The 19,181-nt window shown below is 44.5% G+C and overlaps 1 protein-coding gene across 2 annotated transcripts in view; it reads left to right on the top strand.

Moving 5' to 3' along the window:
• Positions 1-10,340: 10,340 nt before the first annotated feature.
• The window catches only part of PIAS1 (protein inhibitor of activated STAT 1), a 63,172-nt gene continuing 54,331 nt past the window's right edge, over positions 10,341-19,181 (top strand). For both annotated transcript variants that reach the window (XM_064517848.1, XM_026110716.2), the window contains exon 1: positions 10,341-10,427. In XM_064517848.1, coding sequence (XP_064373918.1) covers positions 10,404-10,427 — 24 coding nt within the window. In that variant the 5' untranslated portion in view covers positions 10,341-10,403. The remainder of the gene's footprint in view (positions 10,428-19,181) is intronic.

Here is a 19,181-nt window from a genome sequence, read left to right as displayed (position 1 = left end):
GCCTTTTAGGTCTAGCATTAAATCCACCCATGTACTCGATTGCTTTACCCCAGGAAAAGCGCTCGGCAATGCTAATGATAAGGTGGATTTCTGGACTAGCTCTGAGTACTGAGCATCTTCCAGGATCGGACCCTGACATTCCCGTCCCCATTTTTTGCTGCATCCTCGTCCGGAGAGTTGACATTTATGTAGCTCTCCCCATCCTCCGAGTCCTTCCTAAGCGCTAAGTTTTATTGTATTCAGCAAAGGGAACAACAACGGGAGACACGATTTCCCCGTCTGTCAACCAGTCCTGAACAACTGGTGTGTTTTCCCCTTTGGAGAGAAATCTTGGGCCAATTGGAAGTTCCAGTGTTCAATTTAACGTAACAGCGGTGCTGATATAAATCCTGTCATCGCGTTTCTGCCTGGGAACTTGGTACCTGTTGCAAATCATCCAAGCGTTTCTTCCCGCCGTGCTTCCCCTTGGGCAGTGCTGTCCGGCCCCTCGCTGCCGCCCGGCCCGGCCCGGCCTGGCTGGCCGGCTCAGATAAGAGCTGGGGGGAGATAAGGAGCCCTTCCCTCCTCCTCCTCCTCCTCCTCCTCCTCCCTCGCCTGCGGCACCAGCAGAGGAGGAGGCTCCGCTGACGAAGTCCCACGGCCTCCGTTCACTGCGGGGAGTAGCAGCTGCCAAACGACGTGGGTCACTTGCAGCCCTGCTCTCTGCAAGACGGATACGCTAAATACAAATTTTTGGTGAAAGATATGAAACTTTTTTGGACTGAAAAATCCCTACATTTCTTTTTAAAGCCCTAGAAGGAAGTAGGCCCCCCTCCCAGCCCCAGGTCCCTTTAGGAGACACCCTCGAGGGCCCAGGATGGGGCGGTTTTACCTCGAGCAAAACCACGTTATGCGATGAGGCAGAAAGGGCAAAGACATATGGTCCAAAAGAGATGGGCAGAAATTTGGCACTGGCGCTGTTTCCAGGGGAAAACAAAAGGGTTTCCGTGATAAGGAGGAACGAGAACCAGTCGGAGGATGTGAGTTTTTTAATACTGTCTTCAAATGCAGCACGTAACTAGCAATGTTCACACATGATGCAGACACCCGTTTTTACACCCTTACCTAGGTTGGCTGCGTGCCGGGGGGTGATACAGTCCGGCCAGTCGAGAAAATGGGGCAAATAATACTTTTTCGTGATTGTCTCTCAGCTTCTCCCCATCAACGTGTTTCTGGAGCGGCGGGCGAAGATGCAGGACGCGATGTTTTGCTGTCGTGTGTCCCCAACGGGACTGTGGAGAGCAGAGCACGAGGACAGGGGGGTCGAGGTCCTGCTGTCGAGCTTGGGAGCCCGTCAGCCCCTTTGGCAGCATATGGCCAAGAACGGCCCGAAATAACAAGTCTGGTGTGTTTGGTCCAAGCTGCAGACAAAGGGCTCTTTGTGCGAGGGGCCGACAAGGGCGAATAAAGAGGAACCTGTTGATCTGGGAAAGCAACGGAGGATTATGGTGCAAAGGAGGCCTCGGCCGTCTGTCCGGCTGTCGGTCTCGCTTGTCGTCAAAGCGCTTTCGGCAGCCGGGGCGGATTTGTGCGCGGAGCTGCCGGCTCCTGCTCCTGGGCTCTTCTGTGCTGCAAAGCGCTACCTGTGCCTAGACGCGCCGGCCTCGTGCGACCGTACCGGAGGGGCGATGTGCTCTTAGCTGGATCCTCGCCATGTGTTAGGTGTTGTAGAGACTAATTAATGTTTGTAAAGACTTCTGATGATCCGTAGCACTATAAACAATAAATGCTAAAACTGTGTGCCCGACAACGATGCGTGAATACAGGATGCCCCAAACCCCAACCTATTAACAAACCCCTGTAATTCAGCAAAGTTATTGGAAGTAAACCAAAAGCTACGTCTAATGCTAATAATAAGCATATTTCCCAAAGGTAACGTTTGATTTCTAATCAAAACCAAGCATGTTTGAAGCTTTGCCTGAAGATCACTGTATAGCAGATTAACTGGGACATTTTAATCTGTGAATAACGGATCTGTAAAGCCTTCAGCCACCTCTGAGGAAACGGCAGTGCAGACCCGACAGGACTGGGCTACAGAACCCTTCCCAGGTAATGTGGGTTTTCACAGCGAGTCTGCAGAGACCGGAGAGCCGCGCTGGTCTGTGCCGTGCACATCTGGCGAGCGTGTACAGCGGTGCGCCGAGCGCTCCGAGCAGAAACATCGATATTGGACATTGATGGGCTGCCGAAAATGACCTCCACAGTCTATGACGTACACATAGATTTAAAAAATCTATTATAGCCCATTACGTCCTGGTGCAATCGCAGTGGAGAACGCCAGTCGCTCCCTGTGTTTGCTGTAGTAAAGGAGACCGATGGAAATGTGCTTATTTCAGAATAAAGAGGGGGGAAAGTAACAAGAGAATGCTTTTTTTCTCTGGTTTTATTTATCTTTACAACTGAAACGACTGAGCTGGGGAAGGTGGCTGGAAAGTAAAACACAAAAGGAGAGGTCCCTTGCTGTTCCTTAAGTATAGGTTTGACATCGATGCAGATAATGCACTTGGAAGGACTGTCTCATTTACTGGTTCTCAGTAAATTGCTGGGCTGTGCTTCCCAACGATAACGTGATGGTCACGTCTGTGCCAATAAGTGCATGCATTTCTTTTTAAGTGTGCAATTTCTTGCAAGCAAAGTTTGGAGTGTTTAGTCTGGGATGCCCTGATTGCTCACCCGAAGCCTGTTGACTCTGTGCATGGACACAGAAATGCTTCGGGCTCGTGCGTATCGCCCCGGGTGGCACAGTGTGTTTCTGCTTGCAGAGACACAACAAACTGCTCACACGCGATATCCTCCGTTCCCGCGCTGCCGGCAGCCTCGCGCGCTCCCGGGCCCAGCGGCAGTCCTTCCCCGCCGCCGCGCGCTCCTCCTCCTCCTCGGCCGTCTCGCTGCTTTGCCCCTGGAAGTCGGTGATAATCTCCCAGTGACATAGTGCTGCTGGATTAGGCCCAGGGTCTGCTTATCATTAAAAGTACAAACTAATAATTCATAGTTCACGGTAGGTTTGCTGTGGACAGCACCGCTAGGGATTTACTGCGTGATACTAGAGCGGGTGCTTGGGTTTTCTCTGAATAATATTTTTTTAACCGGAGGCAGACCTATTCATGTATTGCTTTCAGAGAATAGTTTTTATGGGTAAATATGCTCTTTATTAATATTTGTTTTTGTTAATTCATTAATGTTAGTAAAGAGCTTTGAAGATGAAAGCACAGTGCGCAATAAATATTAAAAATTATTATTAAATATCCCAACGTATTTAATGTTGCTCGCTTTCCAGCTCCATCACCTGTCATCCAAGAACCTCCAAGTACTTTCCACATGCGGATTAATTTTCTCTCCAGAGTCCAGGGAGACACCTGTGATTATCCCCATTCCAGAAAGGAGGCATTTTAAGTGCATCTTACTCTGTGCATGGTCAAAATCCGGGAACAAGGTGGGAGTCTACTTGGGAATGATCCCAAAATCCCTGACTCCCATCCTCGGGCTCTTGCTGCCAGGCAGCATTCCCGTCCAGGGCGTGTGATCACCGTGCAGGGCTTGTTTCACTGCCACGGGCTTTTATGGGTCGCTCCCAAAACACAGCTAGACAACGACCAGCCCGCCATACCCCGAACAGGAGCGGAAACCAGGCTCTTCCCAGGCAGCGTTATCCCGGTTCCTGATGTTCCCGAGTGGGCTGGGGTGGATTTTGCTAGCAGGCTCGTGAAGGACACGCCTGGGGTCTCATCCGTCGCCTCTGTTTAAGGTCAGTGTGGTCGGACGCTGTGTTGGCCAAAAGCATGTTTAAAAACATGATCACTGAAATGACAACCGGTGGGAAGGGGCCGTTAACAGGGGAACAAAAGTGACGTGGATGTGGGGAGCTTTCAGCTTGCAGGGCTAACGCTCAATCGGACGCTGCTTTTGAATCCTCCTGTGCAGACAGCATCTTACAATCCATGCGCAAAACACCACTAAAACGGATTTATTCTCTCAGACGTGGACTGGTGCAGGGCGCAGCCGAGCACGAAAGATTTGGGCTAAGTAGCACACGCTGCAGCCGGCCTGCAGCAGCGCTCGCCCAAGCCAAGCCTGGGTCACGCCGCGACCAGGGGCCGCTCGGAGACAGCGTGACTCCAGCAGCCCTGAGAACAATGCAGAGCTCCAAAATAGCAGTATTGACTGGTGGAAAAACAACAGCATACATATAATTTTCAGGTAATTACTACAGTATAATTAGCTCTGCTGTTTTCATATGAGCCATCTGAAATCAACTCTACTTGCTACTGTAACTCAGCTTTATTTACAGTGTTCCCACGAGTAAAGTGATTCTTTAAAAATAGAGATTATGTAAAAAACGAAGAAGTGAGTACCTCGTACCAGCTGCCATCTCTGTGCCAGCAGGCAGAGCCTAGCTGCTGGCATTTTATTCAGCCTTTCACCCACCTCTGCTCTGAACCACTTTGGGCAACGTGAGAGTTGAAGAACGGGCGATTAGTGGCATAATGCCCTCTCTGCTCCTATAGACCCTACGGTACCTGCATGTGTGGTCCTTAATGGGAGTAACAGCACCGGAAAATTGTTGAAGGAGGGGGAGGAGGAAAGAGATTCGCACTGGAACAGGCCTCTGTATCTTCTTCTAGATCACTGCATACGACTCTAACACCCCAAGCAAACTTTTTACAAAATAGGGCCGTATGAAAACGGCAGCATTTTACGCCTACCATGTGAGTGCAGAAAGATGGGGAACACAAGACTTTAACCTAACACTGTGACAGGGACTTGTGCTGAAGCACAGTTCTGTAAAATTCAGCACCTTGATTTTTTTTTTTATTTTATTTTTTTTGCTCTGCCATAGAAGGAATTTATTCAGTATCTACAGAAAGTAACTTCTGAAGCATTAGGACCCTGCCTTCCTGTGTAAAATCACTTGTTAATGGGAATGAAAGAGTTTGTCGCAGTCAAAATTTGTTTCTCTTGCTGTTTTAAGTCTATATGGCTTAATTAAAAACCTGCTTTGCTTCTCTGAAGATGTTTTGAAGACAGATGTAACTTTCTGTTGTTTTCTGTCCTTGGCCCATTTCAAGCTTCTGAACCATCCAGCGCTCGAGGTATTACTTGGTTTTGAAACAACACTGCAGACTTCAGATCTCACTATGAATTGGTTATGGCCTATTGCAGTTGCTTTACTTTTTTTTCTTGTGCTGCATCTACGTTTTATGAAAATGGGTGCTAATGATAAAAAAAAAAAATCACAATTGTGACTCAGTGAAATGGAATTTTGTTGACAAAATCTGGATTCAGCTCAGCCAAAGGAAATGCTTTTACAAGTGTAGATGAATATCTCAGGAATGACTATTTCTTCTCAGTGAAAAAACTGTTCTAGCCTTGATTAACAAAAGAAAAACATGACAATTCAAATAGAAGTTCAGAGAAAAGTGAACAAATGCATATACAGAACTAAAACCATTCAACAGTGGCAGTTTTCCTGGGGTAAAAGTTAACTAGAAGCTGTAAGAGCAGCAGGACGCGATCTGTTACCTTCTCAGCTAGTGCTATCTCTAAGTAACGTGTATGCCCCGTTTTGGTAATGAAAGCAGCCCTCCTAGGACATCAAATTCATCAAGTGTACAGCAGTTCTGCTGTCGTGACTGCTGTCATCAGGTATCACATTAAGGCGATATGAATGTGTTTTGCACAAAACACCCCTCTTGCTTGTTCAGAGGTAAACCAAACACTTCTATTTTCTTGCACCTGAGCTCCGTAAAGGTGCAAAACCTGAAAGGAACGGGGCAGAAAGCGATGGCTAGGAGCCGTCAGCGGCTGGACGAGCGTGGAGGCTGGTCCCTGGGGAACCAGACAGAGAGACCTCGTTCTGTTTGTCCTTGCTGTAAAACTTCGTCTCAACTTGACACAACCGACACTTCATTTGACACAGTCCAAATGTAAAATAGCTCAATTATGAGGGACAGGCCTTAAGAACATTAACAGAGTAATATGAGCAAGCACATATCATCCATTGACATTAGGGTGGAAAAGGCTAAGCAAATAGTTCTGAAGAATGGGCTAACTGTTGTTCCTATTACTATTGTCCTGCAGCTGCGACTCTTTGTCTAGCAGTAAAGTACACAGGGAGCTGAACTTGACTTGGAACGCGTAATTCCAGGCAGGAAATACAATATACAGGGCATTCAAATATCAGAGAGTCCAATTAACATTTTAAGAGATTTATCAGAATTGCAATAGGGAAGGAACGGGTTTGTATCGTGACCCAGACAGGTTTTGAGTGCTTGGTGTTATAAACTGCAACCCATATGTACTCAGGAATAAGACAAGTTGATGTTTAGGAACACAAAACCCAGGAAATATGCAAATGTAACACTGCATATGTAATTAAAGATTATAGTAACTCATTTGCATGTACTTTCCATAGTGCAATAACATTGTTATACCAAGAGATCTAAGGATATAAAAGAGGTGGCATTAACAATATGGTCCAGTATCTTTTCCTAATTTGGGATTTTTTTTTTGATAAACTCACTTGCTGTAAATTTTAATAACACAGGCAGCAAAGATGCAATGAATATTGCTTTTCTAAATATGTAGCAGGCTTTGTTCTGGGCCCAATCTGAGAGCTGATGGTAATATAATATAATGTTGCACTTGAAAGTGAATTTAGGGGGAGCTATATATACTAGCCTGGTTTCAGTGTTATCCTACATTGTTAAGCTTACTATATATCATATTGAGCAATTCCACATATATTGCATATAAAGAATTGAATGGACTTAGTCTATCTGACATATTAGCTGCTCCATTTTCTTCCTATGCATCCAAGTAATTTTCACTAAAATGTTCCGGAAAAAGCTATTTCAGTGACACATCTAAATGTTTTGTATGCCGCCAACAATCTCAAGAATATAGATGTTTTTAACAGTTTGGTCATGTTTTTCTAACATGAAATAGATTCACTGAGAGAGAATGAGTTTTTAAAATAACTTTTATTTATCTTCAGGTCCAAAAATGCCCTGCCCCCTGCTTGCTTTTAAGCAGAGAGTAAGTTTGGACTACTAGAAAAAAGAGGAGAAAGTCTTAGAAGCTCAAACTAATGAAAACAACATGTCAGTATGAAAACTGCATATCTGTATTAAAAAATGTTATTGTGTCTGAACATAGTTTTCAGAAAATGAGTTATGTGACATGGTAAATTTTTGGGATGGTTACAGAAGAAATCAGGGTGGAAGGTAGATTCTGGAAGTCATTTATTTTATTGCAATCTGGCAAAAAGGGGAAATAAACCTTTGAAAACTGAGAATCAAAAATATCATAAACTTGAATGCTTTAGGAAAATCCCTGATCTTTATTTTTATTTCTCTTTCCCTTCCCCCTGCCCCTCTGCAAAAGGTTAAAAGGGAAAAAAGTATTGTATTTTTAGCTCAGAAAAATAGAGAAGACTGACAACTGGAAGGCTATTTTGGAGGTGCTCTTACCTGCTCCAGTTACAGGCTCGTGGCACTACTGGAGAGGTGAGTCTTTTTGAAATGAAGAGAGGATCCTGCCAAAGAGGTCTGAGTGTTGCTATCATGGACAGAATTGTAGCAGAGCTGGAGCAACTGAGAGCAGCTTTGAAAATTACTGTGTGTTGACAGTCTTTTCTTGCCAAAGAAACCATCATCTAAGTCTGAGGAGCAGAGAGGAGCAAAATTTAATTACATGTAAATAATTATCTAAAAATAGAAGCTCAGATTGTTTTTCACATTAAGGTCCTGCTTCATAGTTAAGTATATATTGCATTAAAAAAGGAGTGACTATCAGAAGTCCAAACTGAAAAATAAAGGGCCTGTATTAGCTTTGTCTGCAAAAGTACACATAGACAAAAAATGTGTCAAATCTGAATACACTGTTGTAAGTAGTGATTTGTTATGTTAATGCTTCAGCTGCATGCCTTCTTGCAAAGGGTTGTGCTTTAATTTCACATTGTATACTGAAAAATTTTCATTGTGCAGGATAAAGTCTTTGCTGCAATTTATTTTTGTCATTGCTACAATAGTCCTTACAGGTTTGTTAAGTTCTTGGTTTATTAACTCATATTAGTAAAATAGCAACATGAGATTAATTTTATAAACAACTCAACCTTTTATATATTTACAGTATTAAGGGAGAACCACTTTGAACTCAATATTCTGTACCCTCTCATTTAGTTTGCTTCCTTATTTTAAGGTATCTGAAGACAGTCTCAGCCTGCTTTATTTAAAGCAAGTTTTGAAAGGGGATGCTGTGGTTTATGGCTGTGTGTCAGGTTTGATAGTGTTATGTCATGATTTAGCAAAGCACTTAAGCACATGTCTGATCCCACTGAATTTGGTAGGAAGTGAAGAAGCAAAAAAACCTGCTGTGCAGCAAGCCTCTTTCAGGAAAAAAAGAAAAGGCATTGAAATAAAAGGATATGCATTAATCTGATTTTAGATCTTTTTGCCAAGTTCTTTAAATTACTAGAAACAAACTAACAGATCATATCAGATCATGGTTATTAAACATTTTATCATTCAAAATAAAGTATTCTAAACTGGGCTGGTTCAGACCACTGAAATAGATCAGCTAATTATGGCACATGTGGGTGGACTGGGTAGTCATCTGACTGGTTTTTTTAGATATCTTGCCTACAGCCCTGTCCCCCTCCTCAAACAGTGTTTCAGGCACAGTGATAACTCTTCATTACATGCAGTATTAAGCCAGAGTGTCTTAATATTACTTATCAGTCTTTCCTAATTGTTCATTTTCTGAGTGCTTGATTTGATATGCGGAGGCTGAGCGTTCAGAACTGTAACAGAAATCAAAGGGAACGGCGGATACGTGGCATGTACGTCTGCAATAGAAATGGGATGTTTCCATGACCTGGAGAAGAAAGAGGGGTACCAGAGAGGAGTCGAAAGGCACACCCGGGTTTTTCTGTCAATCTGGCCCAAAGACACAGTGGAGGAATGCTGCTGAATGGAACGCTGTTCGGAAGGAGATGTGGGCTGTTTCGTTCAGAGAAGCAGGACCTCGTACATGTTCTTACCGATAAATGGGCTGGTATCAAAAAGCTGCTTACTAGAAATACATTAGATACCACTGCCACATTTTTTTCTCAATGGAAACTACCTAATTTTAAATTGTGGCGAACTATTCAGGTCAGATGGCAGATATAAATTGTAATTCAGTAATAATCGTGAGTGGTAATCTCTTTACCACTGATTCCCAGTGCGGCCTCAAGCATGCTTTCTTTAATTTGTAGAGTGGAGATATTAATGCTATTTTATCTTGCAGTACAGATAATGTTAAGTGCTTTACAAACATTTCTGAGAGTATGATGATGAATTCCACGGAAGGCTCATGAAAAAAAGACAAATTTTTTATCTCTCACTCACTTAAAAGGACATACAATGCTGACCTTCCTTAAGGGAAAGGACAACTGGAAAAACTGTCATGGCAATCTGTAATTATAGAATAATACACAGGTACAAGGAAGCCGAATCAAGCTAAGGTGCATGACTTAAATGGTAGTATTTAAGCTGACTTCACAACCAAAACAGTAATCTTATCACATAGCATTTTTGGTATGTATTTTTCCCTGCACATGATCCCGCCTGCTGTTAAAGGAACCCAGCTTGTACTCAGAAAATGCTATGGGCAATTTTAGGTCTAGCAGCTCTGCTCTGGTTCTGTAGGCCCTCATAAAAACACAGCACCTAGGCCGTATTTCTTGCCTTTTGCGAGAGAGGGGAGAAAAAAGAAAACAAAAAACACAGGCAGGGTATTTTATTGATGCATTGAATTGCCTTTGCAGGAGTTCAGGAAAAATAAAAAAGATCATTTTCCCCTTTTGCGATGCCGCTCACAGAAGGGAGGGGGGTGGGAGGGAGGCGCCTGGCACCGACCCGGCCGTTTTGGGGCCCCTCGGCGCGGGGGACGGGGCGCCCTGCGGCGGTACCTCATTAAGCAGCAGGAAGCGGAGTGGCAAATTCCTATTTTAATCAACTTATGACTAGAGGAATGCGTAGCGACCTCTTCCCTTCTCTTCCAGAGGGCCCGGCAACCCCCGGAGAGAGCCGGCGGCAACGGGACGCCGCTAACGGCCCGGCCCCGCCGCCGCCTCCTTCCCGTTCCCCTCAGGGAGGGAGCGGCGGGACCCAGCCGGGCTGAGGAGGGAGTACAGCGGCGGGCGGGCAGGAGCAGCGGGTCCGCGGGGGCTCCCCGGCGGCCGCCCCCCGCCCGGCGGCGCTCAGGGGAGGGACAAAATGGCGCCGCGATTCAAACGCTGCGCGCGGCGTGCCGGCGGGGGGGGCGGCGGGGGGAGGCGGCGTCCCGGCGGGGTTCACTGCGCCTGCGCCCGGAGTTGCAAGATGGCGGACAGTGCGGAACTAAAGGTACAGCGCAGCTCCAATTCCCTCCGCGACGCCCCTCGCCGCCGCGCTGGGGGCCGCGGGGCCCGCGGCGCCCCCCGCCCCTCTCCCCCCGCCCTCCGCTGCGCGGCCGGCGGAGGCGCGGCGCGGCGCTCCGCCACCTTGCCTCGCCGCGGCGGCTCCCCGCCGGCAGCGGGGGCTGCGGGACGGGGCGGGGAGCGGAGCGGAGCGGAGCGGAGCTGTCCTCCCCTTCCCTCCGCCGGGCAGAGCCCCCCCGCCTCCTCCCCCGGTTCCGCGGAGCCGCCGGCGCGGCGGTGGCGGCGCTGCCCCGGCCGGCCGCAGGGGGGGGGTGGCGGCGAGGGCTCCCCTCAGCGCCCGGCGCGGCGCGGGGGTGAGGGCGGCGGTGGCCGTTACCGGCTCCCCCCGCCCGGGGCGGGCGAGGCCGCCGCTCCGTCCCCGCCAAGTTCCCGGGGGGGCCCCGAGAGGAGCCGCCGGGAGCGGGCTGGTCCCGGCCGCGGCGCTGACAGGCGGCCGCCGGGGGGAGGCAGCCCCCGCCGGGGGCCTCCGTGCGGGCTCCGCTGTCACCCTGCGGAGCCCGTCCAAAAAACCCACCCCAGACCCAAACCCCGTGCTCCGAGACACCCCGGAGTGAAGTTTTTTCTCCCCAGACGTGTGAAGCTCGCGGTGGGCTCTCCCGCGGGGCTGCGGCGGCGGTTCGCTGGGAGCCGGCCCGGGGCGGAGGCGTTTGGGGCGATAGCAGCGATGGGAGAAGGTGGGAGGGAGCCCACGAATGCAAAAAAACCCCCAAAATCAGAAAAAAAATCCCCTTTTCCATCTCTTTATGTTGGCAAGGTGAGGGGGAGAAGGTGCCAGCTCTTCCTTGCATGCTATCACGTATTTGAAAGTTTGAGAAGTTAATTGTCATAGGGTCGGTGTTCGTCAGGAGGACTGCTGTTTCGTGCATTAAAATTAATACAGTGGAAAACATATAGCTCAGAAGTACATAGAATATAAAACATGTGAAGCATGTCTAGGGAAATCCTTTGTCTTTCCCTAGCATTTATGTGGGTTTTGGTTTTTTTTTCCTGCATATCAAGTGTTTCGTGTGCATTTGTCTTTAGATGCTCGTGGTGCTGTCGGGATGTAAAGAAGTTCTGGTGTTTTGTGCGTGTTCAGACTCTTTGGGGTCTGTGTCTGCCAGGTCAGGACAAATAGGTTTTTAAATCCTCCCCCACCCTTTGTTTTTCAGGGTATCTTGCTTGGGGTATTGCCTGAGCGGTGTTGCCCCCAAGCCTTTTTTTGTATTATGCTTCCTGCATAATAAGATAAAAGGTTGAGATTTGGTTCCAGTGCTAAACTCTTGTTCTTCTCGGCATGGTAAATGGAATAGTGTATTTTGGTAACTGACTCTAGGATTTTGGGTGCACAGTAGCTGGCTTGAAAATATGTGATGTGTATATATATAAGCATAATTGACTCATATGGAGTGAAAAGAGGCAAGAGCTAGGGAATAAAGTTTTCTTTTTCCAATGTGTGTTAAGGTGGCACTATGGTGGTCAAAGGACAGTGCTAAAAGGTGCGACTTTACTATTAAAACTGACAATTTATTGATCTTTGGAGCTTTGAAATCTGAAGCCTCTCCTCCTCTTCGCTGCAGAGCCTCCGGGCTCTGTGTACGTACACATGTGTTGGAGTGCCGCTTTGCTGTGCACGCGCAGGGTAGAGGCCTTTCCTGGCTTTTCTCTGCAGCTTTACAGTCAGAGTTTGTATAGAAGTATATTTGTGTCCACTTGTCACCCTGACTTTTTTTTTTATTGATCTCCTCTTAAAGCTTGCTTTTCTTTCTGGAGAACCAGTAGAGAGAAATTATGTTTCTTTTTTTTTTTTCCCCCTTCTTCTTTTAAGTACTGTTGCTGCCTTGGGGAGCTGAAGGGTAAATGTCAAACCGACTATTTTCAATTTCACTTTGCTGCTAGGGGAAGCTGGCAGTACCTGCGGGCTGGGATGATAGGATGGTACTGCTGCATTCTCTGCCTCTGTGCAGAGGAGGTTTTGTGGCAGCTAGGAGGGCTCGGCAATGTAACTTAAGGAAAAAAAAATAGTTACTTCATAAATTGATACTTTGAAGCCTTCAATATAGGAGGCTTGAATACATTTTTTTTTCTTTCTAGACCATGCAAAGAAAAAGGGGTATGTGTGTCTCTGTTGGGAAGGAGGGGGAGAGAAGAGAAAGGGTGACATTTCTGCCTAGCGTTTTAGCTGTGTCACACCTTGGGTTTTCCAGGAGTAGTACAACTCAATTATTAAGTATTGGGTGAAGTGAGTAATTCTTGGAAAAATGTGGCTAATGCAAAGGTGTTATATTGTAGTTGGGTGCAGTGGGTATTTTTAAGTAGGAATACATCCCAAGAAAACATACTTTTACATTCATACTTTTTTTGAAAGTTGAAAGGAGACTTAACTGAGGGAGAGTTTGTGACTCAGATACTGTTATTTGAAAAATAAGCAGTGAATTCCTTTCATTATTCTAATTTTTAGGTAAAATCTTTTTACATCTCTCCTCTGATTAATTAACAAGTGGCATTGCTTTCAGATCTAGTGACTTGTAAAAACTAAAATCAAATCAAATAGTTGTGTGGTAGGTAATTCACTTGCCTTTGCAAGAAAAAGTTTGGCAGAGAATTTTGGTCATGTTTTTCTGTCTCTAAAACTTTCTTGTCTTTCTGTGTGAAGGACCCACAGGATTAACAGGGAAAATGGGGAAGGTGATTTGACACATAGCATTGCCAAACACACAGAGTAAAATTAGACCTTGTTCCCCCAAGAAAACTGGTAGTCATTCTTTTTTGCCATAATTTTTCACAGAATTATAAATCATGAATCAGAGTTTCTTATGAAGTAGTTTCTTACTGCGATCAAGAGTTATTTTGGTCTTCTGCCTCATTTAAGTATTTGTGTGCTATTGAGGGGAAAAAATTCAGATAAGTTGAAACATACTTTGGCAATCCTAGACTCGTAGGGTTACTGGATTCTTTGGTACTCTCAAAATTTGGGATAAATTGAACTAGGATGTTTTTATTTCTATTGGTAAAACAAAGTAACTTAAAAATCTTATTCTGTGGATTACTTCCCTAACTCTGTAGGCTAAGGCATATGTGAATTTTCCTTATCTTAATTACTATTCCTGTATAATTGCATGCAGACTCTAATTTATCTCAAGGTAAGCTATTTAAAGCTCTTTCTAATTGGAAGTAGTATACTTGAGTGATTAAATCTTTCCTTCAATATTTCTTACATCTCTTTAAATTGGTTATTAGATTGTTGTGATCTTTGCCTTCTACTCAAGTCTTTTGGAAATCATTACACAGTTTGCAATAATCAATTCAATTATACATGGATCAAAGAATAAGAAAGAAAAGCTTATGTTCTAGTATTGTCATTCCTGATACTGTCCTAAGAAGCTGGTTTGGAAAGCACATGCTGGGAGGTTTTCTCCTTTGTTCTCTCTCCTTTTAAGAAAGTGCCTTTGGGGATTGAGGAGATCCCTGGTGTGTTCCTTGTTAGACACAATTTATACTTAAAAAAAAAGAAAAAAAAAAGTGAACCAAGAGTTTGAATGAAAATGCATAATAGCATTTCCACACAATGATGATGAAAACAAACCATAAAAAAATTCAGTTGGGAAATGCCCGTTCCCTAAATGCAGGGAAGCTGTTTTTTTGGGGGGAGACTCTAGTAGCACAGCTTTCAGGTGGTGGTGATAATAGTGACAAATGGATCTCTGGTATGGAAATGCAGTTGTGTTAAATTGCATCGTCAATGCTAATGAGCATAAGCTACCTATTTCAGTGTTCAATTAGAATTTTTACTCTTCTGTATTATGAGCTATTTTTACTTAATCCTTTTATAAGTTGCTGCGCTTTCTGTGATTAAAGTCAATATGATCCATTTTTCATTGTCGTCCAAGTCTATGGATTCCATTATTTTCATGTCTGTAATTTGGTGCGTGTCAAGATAATAGTATTTTAAACTGTATTTTGGACTATCTTTCTTTGAGCTTTTAGTCTTCAACACTGGAATTGCAGAGATCAGATGAATAAAATTGGCAGCTGTGCATCACTGTTTAACTGTCAAAGTCCCAATCCATAACACTTCTTTATTGCCAATAAAGAACAGATTGCGTATTGTGTACACATAAATATAGTGTCAGTGCAGTTTGAGTATATACCCTTCACGAACATTAGGGACTGTCCTGGAAGTATTTGTAGGCCTGTGCAAGTGGCATTCTTGTTCATGGCCACTTGTGAGAAGGAGGAAAGATGTAAGAACGAGTTCTTTGTAGCAGTTATTTTTCATGGGTTTCCAGTCTATTTCTCTATTGTTACAAGGGTATGTATAAATGCCTGCTAAAAAGCTTAGATGCTAAGAAATGAATAGGTAGGAGATGTGTCTTATTTAGCTTTATTCTTTAGGAACAAGACCAAAAAAAAAAATCACCCTAGAGAGGGGAGACATTCAGGACTGCTTGGCCATTGATTAAAAATGGTTATGGATCAGATGTGTAAGAGAAACAGTTAAGTGTTGCTTGAAGCAGGGGGTAGACATTTAAGATATCTTCAGATACTGAGGTTATTTATAGCGTTGTAGTTGATCAGCTTGGTTTATGCTCTGACCTGCATTTATATAGAGCAGCACAAAGATAAATGCAAACTTGTCATTAATATGTTTGGCATGGTGGGTTTTAGTTCCTGTAATCTGTTCTTGTGGAACTCAGCATCTGATCGTTTTTCTCTGTAGTGCCATTATGGTGAAAAACAAGACAGAACTTCTAAACACTTGAGGCTTAAGTGCTCCCTGTAATTGTTCTGAGATACCCCCGGCCCTCTCCATGCCTCTGAGTGGCTATTCTCTGTGTTTCTCTTAAGAATCTCTTGTAATCCCTGCTGATTGTAGCAATGCTTATGGGTGAGTTTGTAGCTGAACCCCAGGGTTAATCAGCTGCAGAACTCCATTGACATTTTGCTCGTTGGTCTTTGCTGAAAATATTGGATTTGGGGTAATTGTACCTTTCTTGCTATGAATCAGGTTTTTAAAAGGGTTATTTTATAGGGCCTTGATGTCACCCAGTGTCCCAGTGGATTTGTGACTCAGGCCCAGAGGATGAGTGGGATCTCTTGCCGCTTTCCTTTTACTTTGTGGTATTTGTTTGGCCTTTTGGCTCCATAAGGAAAGAATTTTGCCTACAAACATAAGTTGTCTCAGAAATGTCTCTCTATTTTTGGTGCTGTGCTTCCACTTTAGAAACTTTTACTTCAATTAAAGATGTTACAGGTGCCCCCCTAATGGAAAACTTCACTTTATTGCCCTGAATAGAAAGGAATAAAAGTCTTGGGAAAGTCCCAAGTTCAGTGATGAATGTAAACATGGTTTTATGTCAAAAAGTTGTCAATACATACTTTGTGTGCCTTTCGCAGTCCCGATGCCTCAGCTAATGCTGTTCTCTGTAAATCGGAACTTCACCTCTGGCTGATGCACAAATGTGCCTCAAGAATCACAGAGAAATGTTTGCCCTGTGCTTGAGGGGAGAAGTGGAAAAATGAGTTGTTTGGGTGACTGATGTGACACACGCTTGAGCAGCTGAATTTTGGAGTCCTCTTGATCAAGCTCTTTTTCATCAAACTGACTACCTTATTGCTTTGTCACCATTCCAGCTCTGTATGGACCAGTAAATACTAGGAATGTTGGTTTGTTTGTTTTAAATGAAGATGATTCAATTTTATGATGCAAAAATTGCACGTTGTACCTTAGATGGAATCTGTTCGTGAAAATAAATGCCTTTCTTAAAAGTAGAGTCTCTTGCTAGTTAAAGTATGGGGAGGTGAGGAGAGCCAAGGATGCTTTGGTAGCTTGCAAGGGGGTGTTTACTTCTGTAATTTTACTCAATGCTATCAAAGCCCTCTTTTAACACCTACACTAATTGCTACAGAACTTGGCTAATTCAAAGTAAATTAGCACTGTAGCTTTGGGGCTATGACAAAAAGCGGAAGAGGTTAAACCTTTGAAAATGAAACTATAGGGAGCTGAGGATGCATGGGAGGGGGCATGTTAACTTGTGCAGCCTTGCTCTGATCTTCCAAATTGTCAGTAGGAATGAGAATCAAACTAGAGTGTAGGTGACATTATATTGTTCTCTGTGTGCTGTGGTAGAGACCTTTCTATTGTTATTTCTCTTATTCTTTTGCTGGTATTCCTGTATCAGATGCAGTTTTATTGATCCAGGAGTTTCTTAGCAATTTGCTTAGTCTCGTTCTGCTGCTGGGATTAGGGATGGCTATAGATGTACTGCCATGTCTCTGCCGACATATCCCGTCTCTTGACGTATACTGGAGGGACACCAGAGTGCTCCGTAAACAAGCATGAAGTTCCAAGACCAGGGCAGAGTGAGAATTAACAGGTGGTGAGTATTATGGGGTTTGTCTAGAATACATGGAAGGAAGAAGTGAAAAGCTATTATATAACTAGCCCAAAGGCTACCTAAGCTTGACCGTTATGTCTCTAGGAGATGATGTATAGGAGTTTTTTACAGGAAGTGGCATGATAATTTATGGAGCAGGAAAAGAAAGATTTTAAAGCCTTTTCATGATAAGGCTAGGGTCCTAGGCTCTGTGGCAGAGCAAAGATTCTATGGATATGCTAAAGTTTGTTTAGTATGGGAGCCTGAAAGATGGAGTTTGTCACCTTATGTGCCTCATTGGAGGTTGCTCTGTAGTGAATTTCCCTTATTTTGTTTGGGAAATGGTAGTGAGCTTCCTGGGTATGTGCTGATAACTATGTATGAGTAGCTCTGCCTCCTCTTGGCTTCTGCCTGAGCTGCACAGGCTGTAGGTAGTGTTTTTGTTGCCAGTTTCCATCTTACTGGTCTATCTGACTGGAAGGGGGAGTAAGGGAAAAGGAGACTTTCTCTCTCTGCCTTGCCGTGGGGCTGATACATGGCCAACAGATTTTGCAGAATAGTAAGCTGTGAAGTATCCCTCTCCCTCTGTTACTTTCTTCCCCATGTCTTGCATGTTCATAGTATATATTTGGAATGCTATTTTCTGGTTTGCAGCAGAGATCTGATCTGTCATGCCAAATTCTTCTTACCAAGAGTTTAATAGGCCTCTCCCTCTAGCTTTTCTTGGTGCTTTGTTCAGTTTGACACCTAGTTGCTCCCTGGAGCCTGATCATAGATCATAGAATAGTTTTGGCTCGACAGGACCTCAGGAAGTCTCTAGTCCAACCTCCTGCTCAAAGCACAGTCAGCTATGAGGTCAGACCTGGTTATTCAGGGCTTTTTTTCAGTCTGGTCTTGAAAACCTCCAGGGTTGGAGACTGTACAACCTAGTCGAGATGTATTATGAATTCTTCAGCGACCTCAGAAAAGTGAAAAGCTAAACCCTGAGACTGTCCACTAATACTACTGAAAGAGGTAAGCTTTGCTTCAAAGAGTTAGGCTGCAAAAGCAGCTTGCCTTCTAAGGGGAGATGAGAATGGGATGACAGGAAGTACCCAGGCTTCTCTTCACTAGGGGCTTCCTTAGTATTTCTCTCTTTTGAGTATTAGTATACCAAGCTCCCCTCCTCTTCCTCTCCCCACCGTTAAATGTATGCTTGTAAAGCAGCCTGAAAACTGAGCTCAGCCTCACTAGTGCTCCTTTGGTGGCCACAGCCTTTTTGAGTGTGCAAATGTACATGATGAATGTTCCCAGAAATCCACATTGGGCATAAATTGAGTCATAATCTTTGGGCAGAGCTGAGATTAGAGGACTCATTTTCTAAATTGTTAGGCTAGGCTTATGCTAGGAGAAGAAATAAATTCTCTTCTAAAGAGATCGCTAAGAACAAAATTCCAGAATGCTCTAGCTAGACCAGAATTGTACATGAAGGGTTGTATCAGGATGGTTCTGCCACAAGGCACATATTCAAGCTCTGGCCAGCACTGTGGCCTTACCTTCCTGTGCTGTATAACTCATTTTTAGCAGCTGTGAGATTCAAAGGGTCGATTCTGATTGTATTTGTCATCTGCAACACTTTCATGGGGTGTGGTTGAAATAGGATGTGTTGGGTCCACCAAGCTTCACCCAAGGCCCTCGTCGAAGTGCAGTTGCTTGATGTTGTTGCTCTGATCTTAAAGAGGCTCACAAAGGGGATCAGTTTGGCAGCTGAGCAAAAAGACAGAGTATAGCAAAAAAGAATTTATCCCTAGTTGCTTCTGGGTTTAAAATCAGCTGTTTGTATCCTTGCAAAGTAAGTGATAGTCTGAGATTCACTCCAGTTTTCCGGTCCAGTCTTGGTCCTTCTACGCATTTGTGGTCTGAGTGTAGCAGGCTTCCTCCAGCCTTGTTCTCTGGCACGTGACACAGGATAGCTTCCTCCTGAGAAGGTATCTCAGAGAAAGAATAGCATCCCAGCCCGTTTGCTGTGTAAGTAGATAGCTTAGTTTCACTGTCCAGCCACATGAAGAAACTTACTGTTCCTTAAGGTGGGACAATCAGTCAAGAAGCATTCAGAGCTGCAGTTTCTTGCTTACTCTCATTTATAATCTTCTGCAAGATGTTCTTCCTGCCTTCTTTGCTGGGATCTGGACTTGACAAGGCCACTCTGTTCAGCTTTTCAACAGAAAACATAATTAATTAGCGTGCAAAATAGAATGTAGGATGGAAACAGAAGTAGTGAACCTGGTTTTGCTTGGCAATTTAGTGTAGGTGCAGCTCTCACGCACTCTTATGCACGCTCTCTC

Source organism: Dromaius novaehollandiae, chromosome 10 (assembly GCF_036370855.1).
Source record: "Dromaius novaehollandiae isolate bDroNov1 chromosome 10, bDroNov1.hap1, whole genome shotgun sequence".
NCBI classification, from domain to species: Eukaryota; Metazoa; Chordata; class Aves; order Casuariiformes; family Dromaiidae; genus Dromaius; species Dromaius novaehollandiae.
The sequence above is the reverse complement of the archived record's forward strand: the minus strand, read 5'-3'. Positions and strand labels throughout refer to the sequence as shown.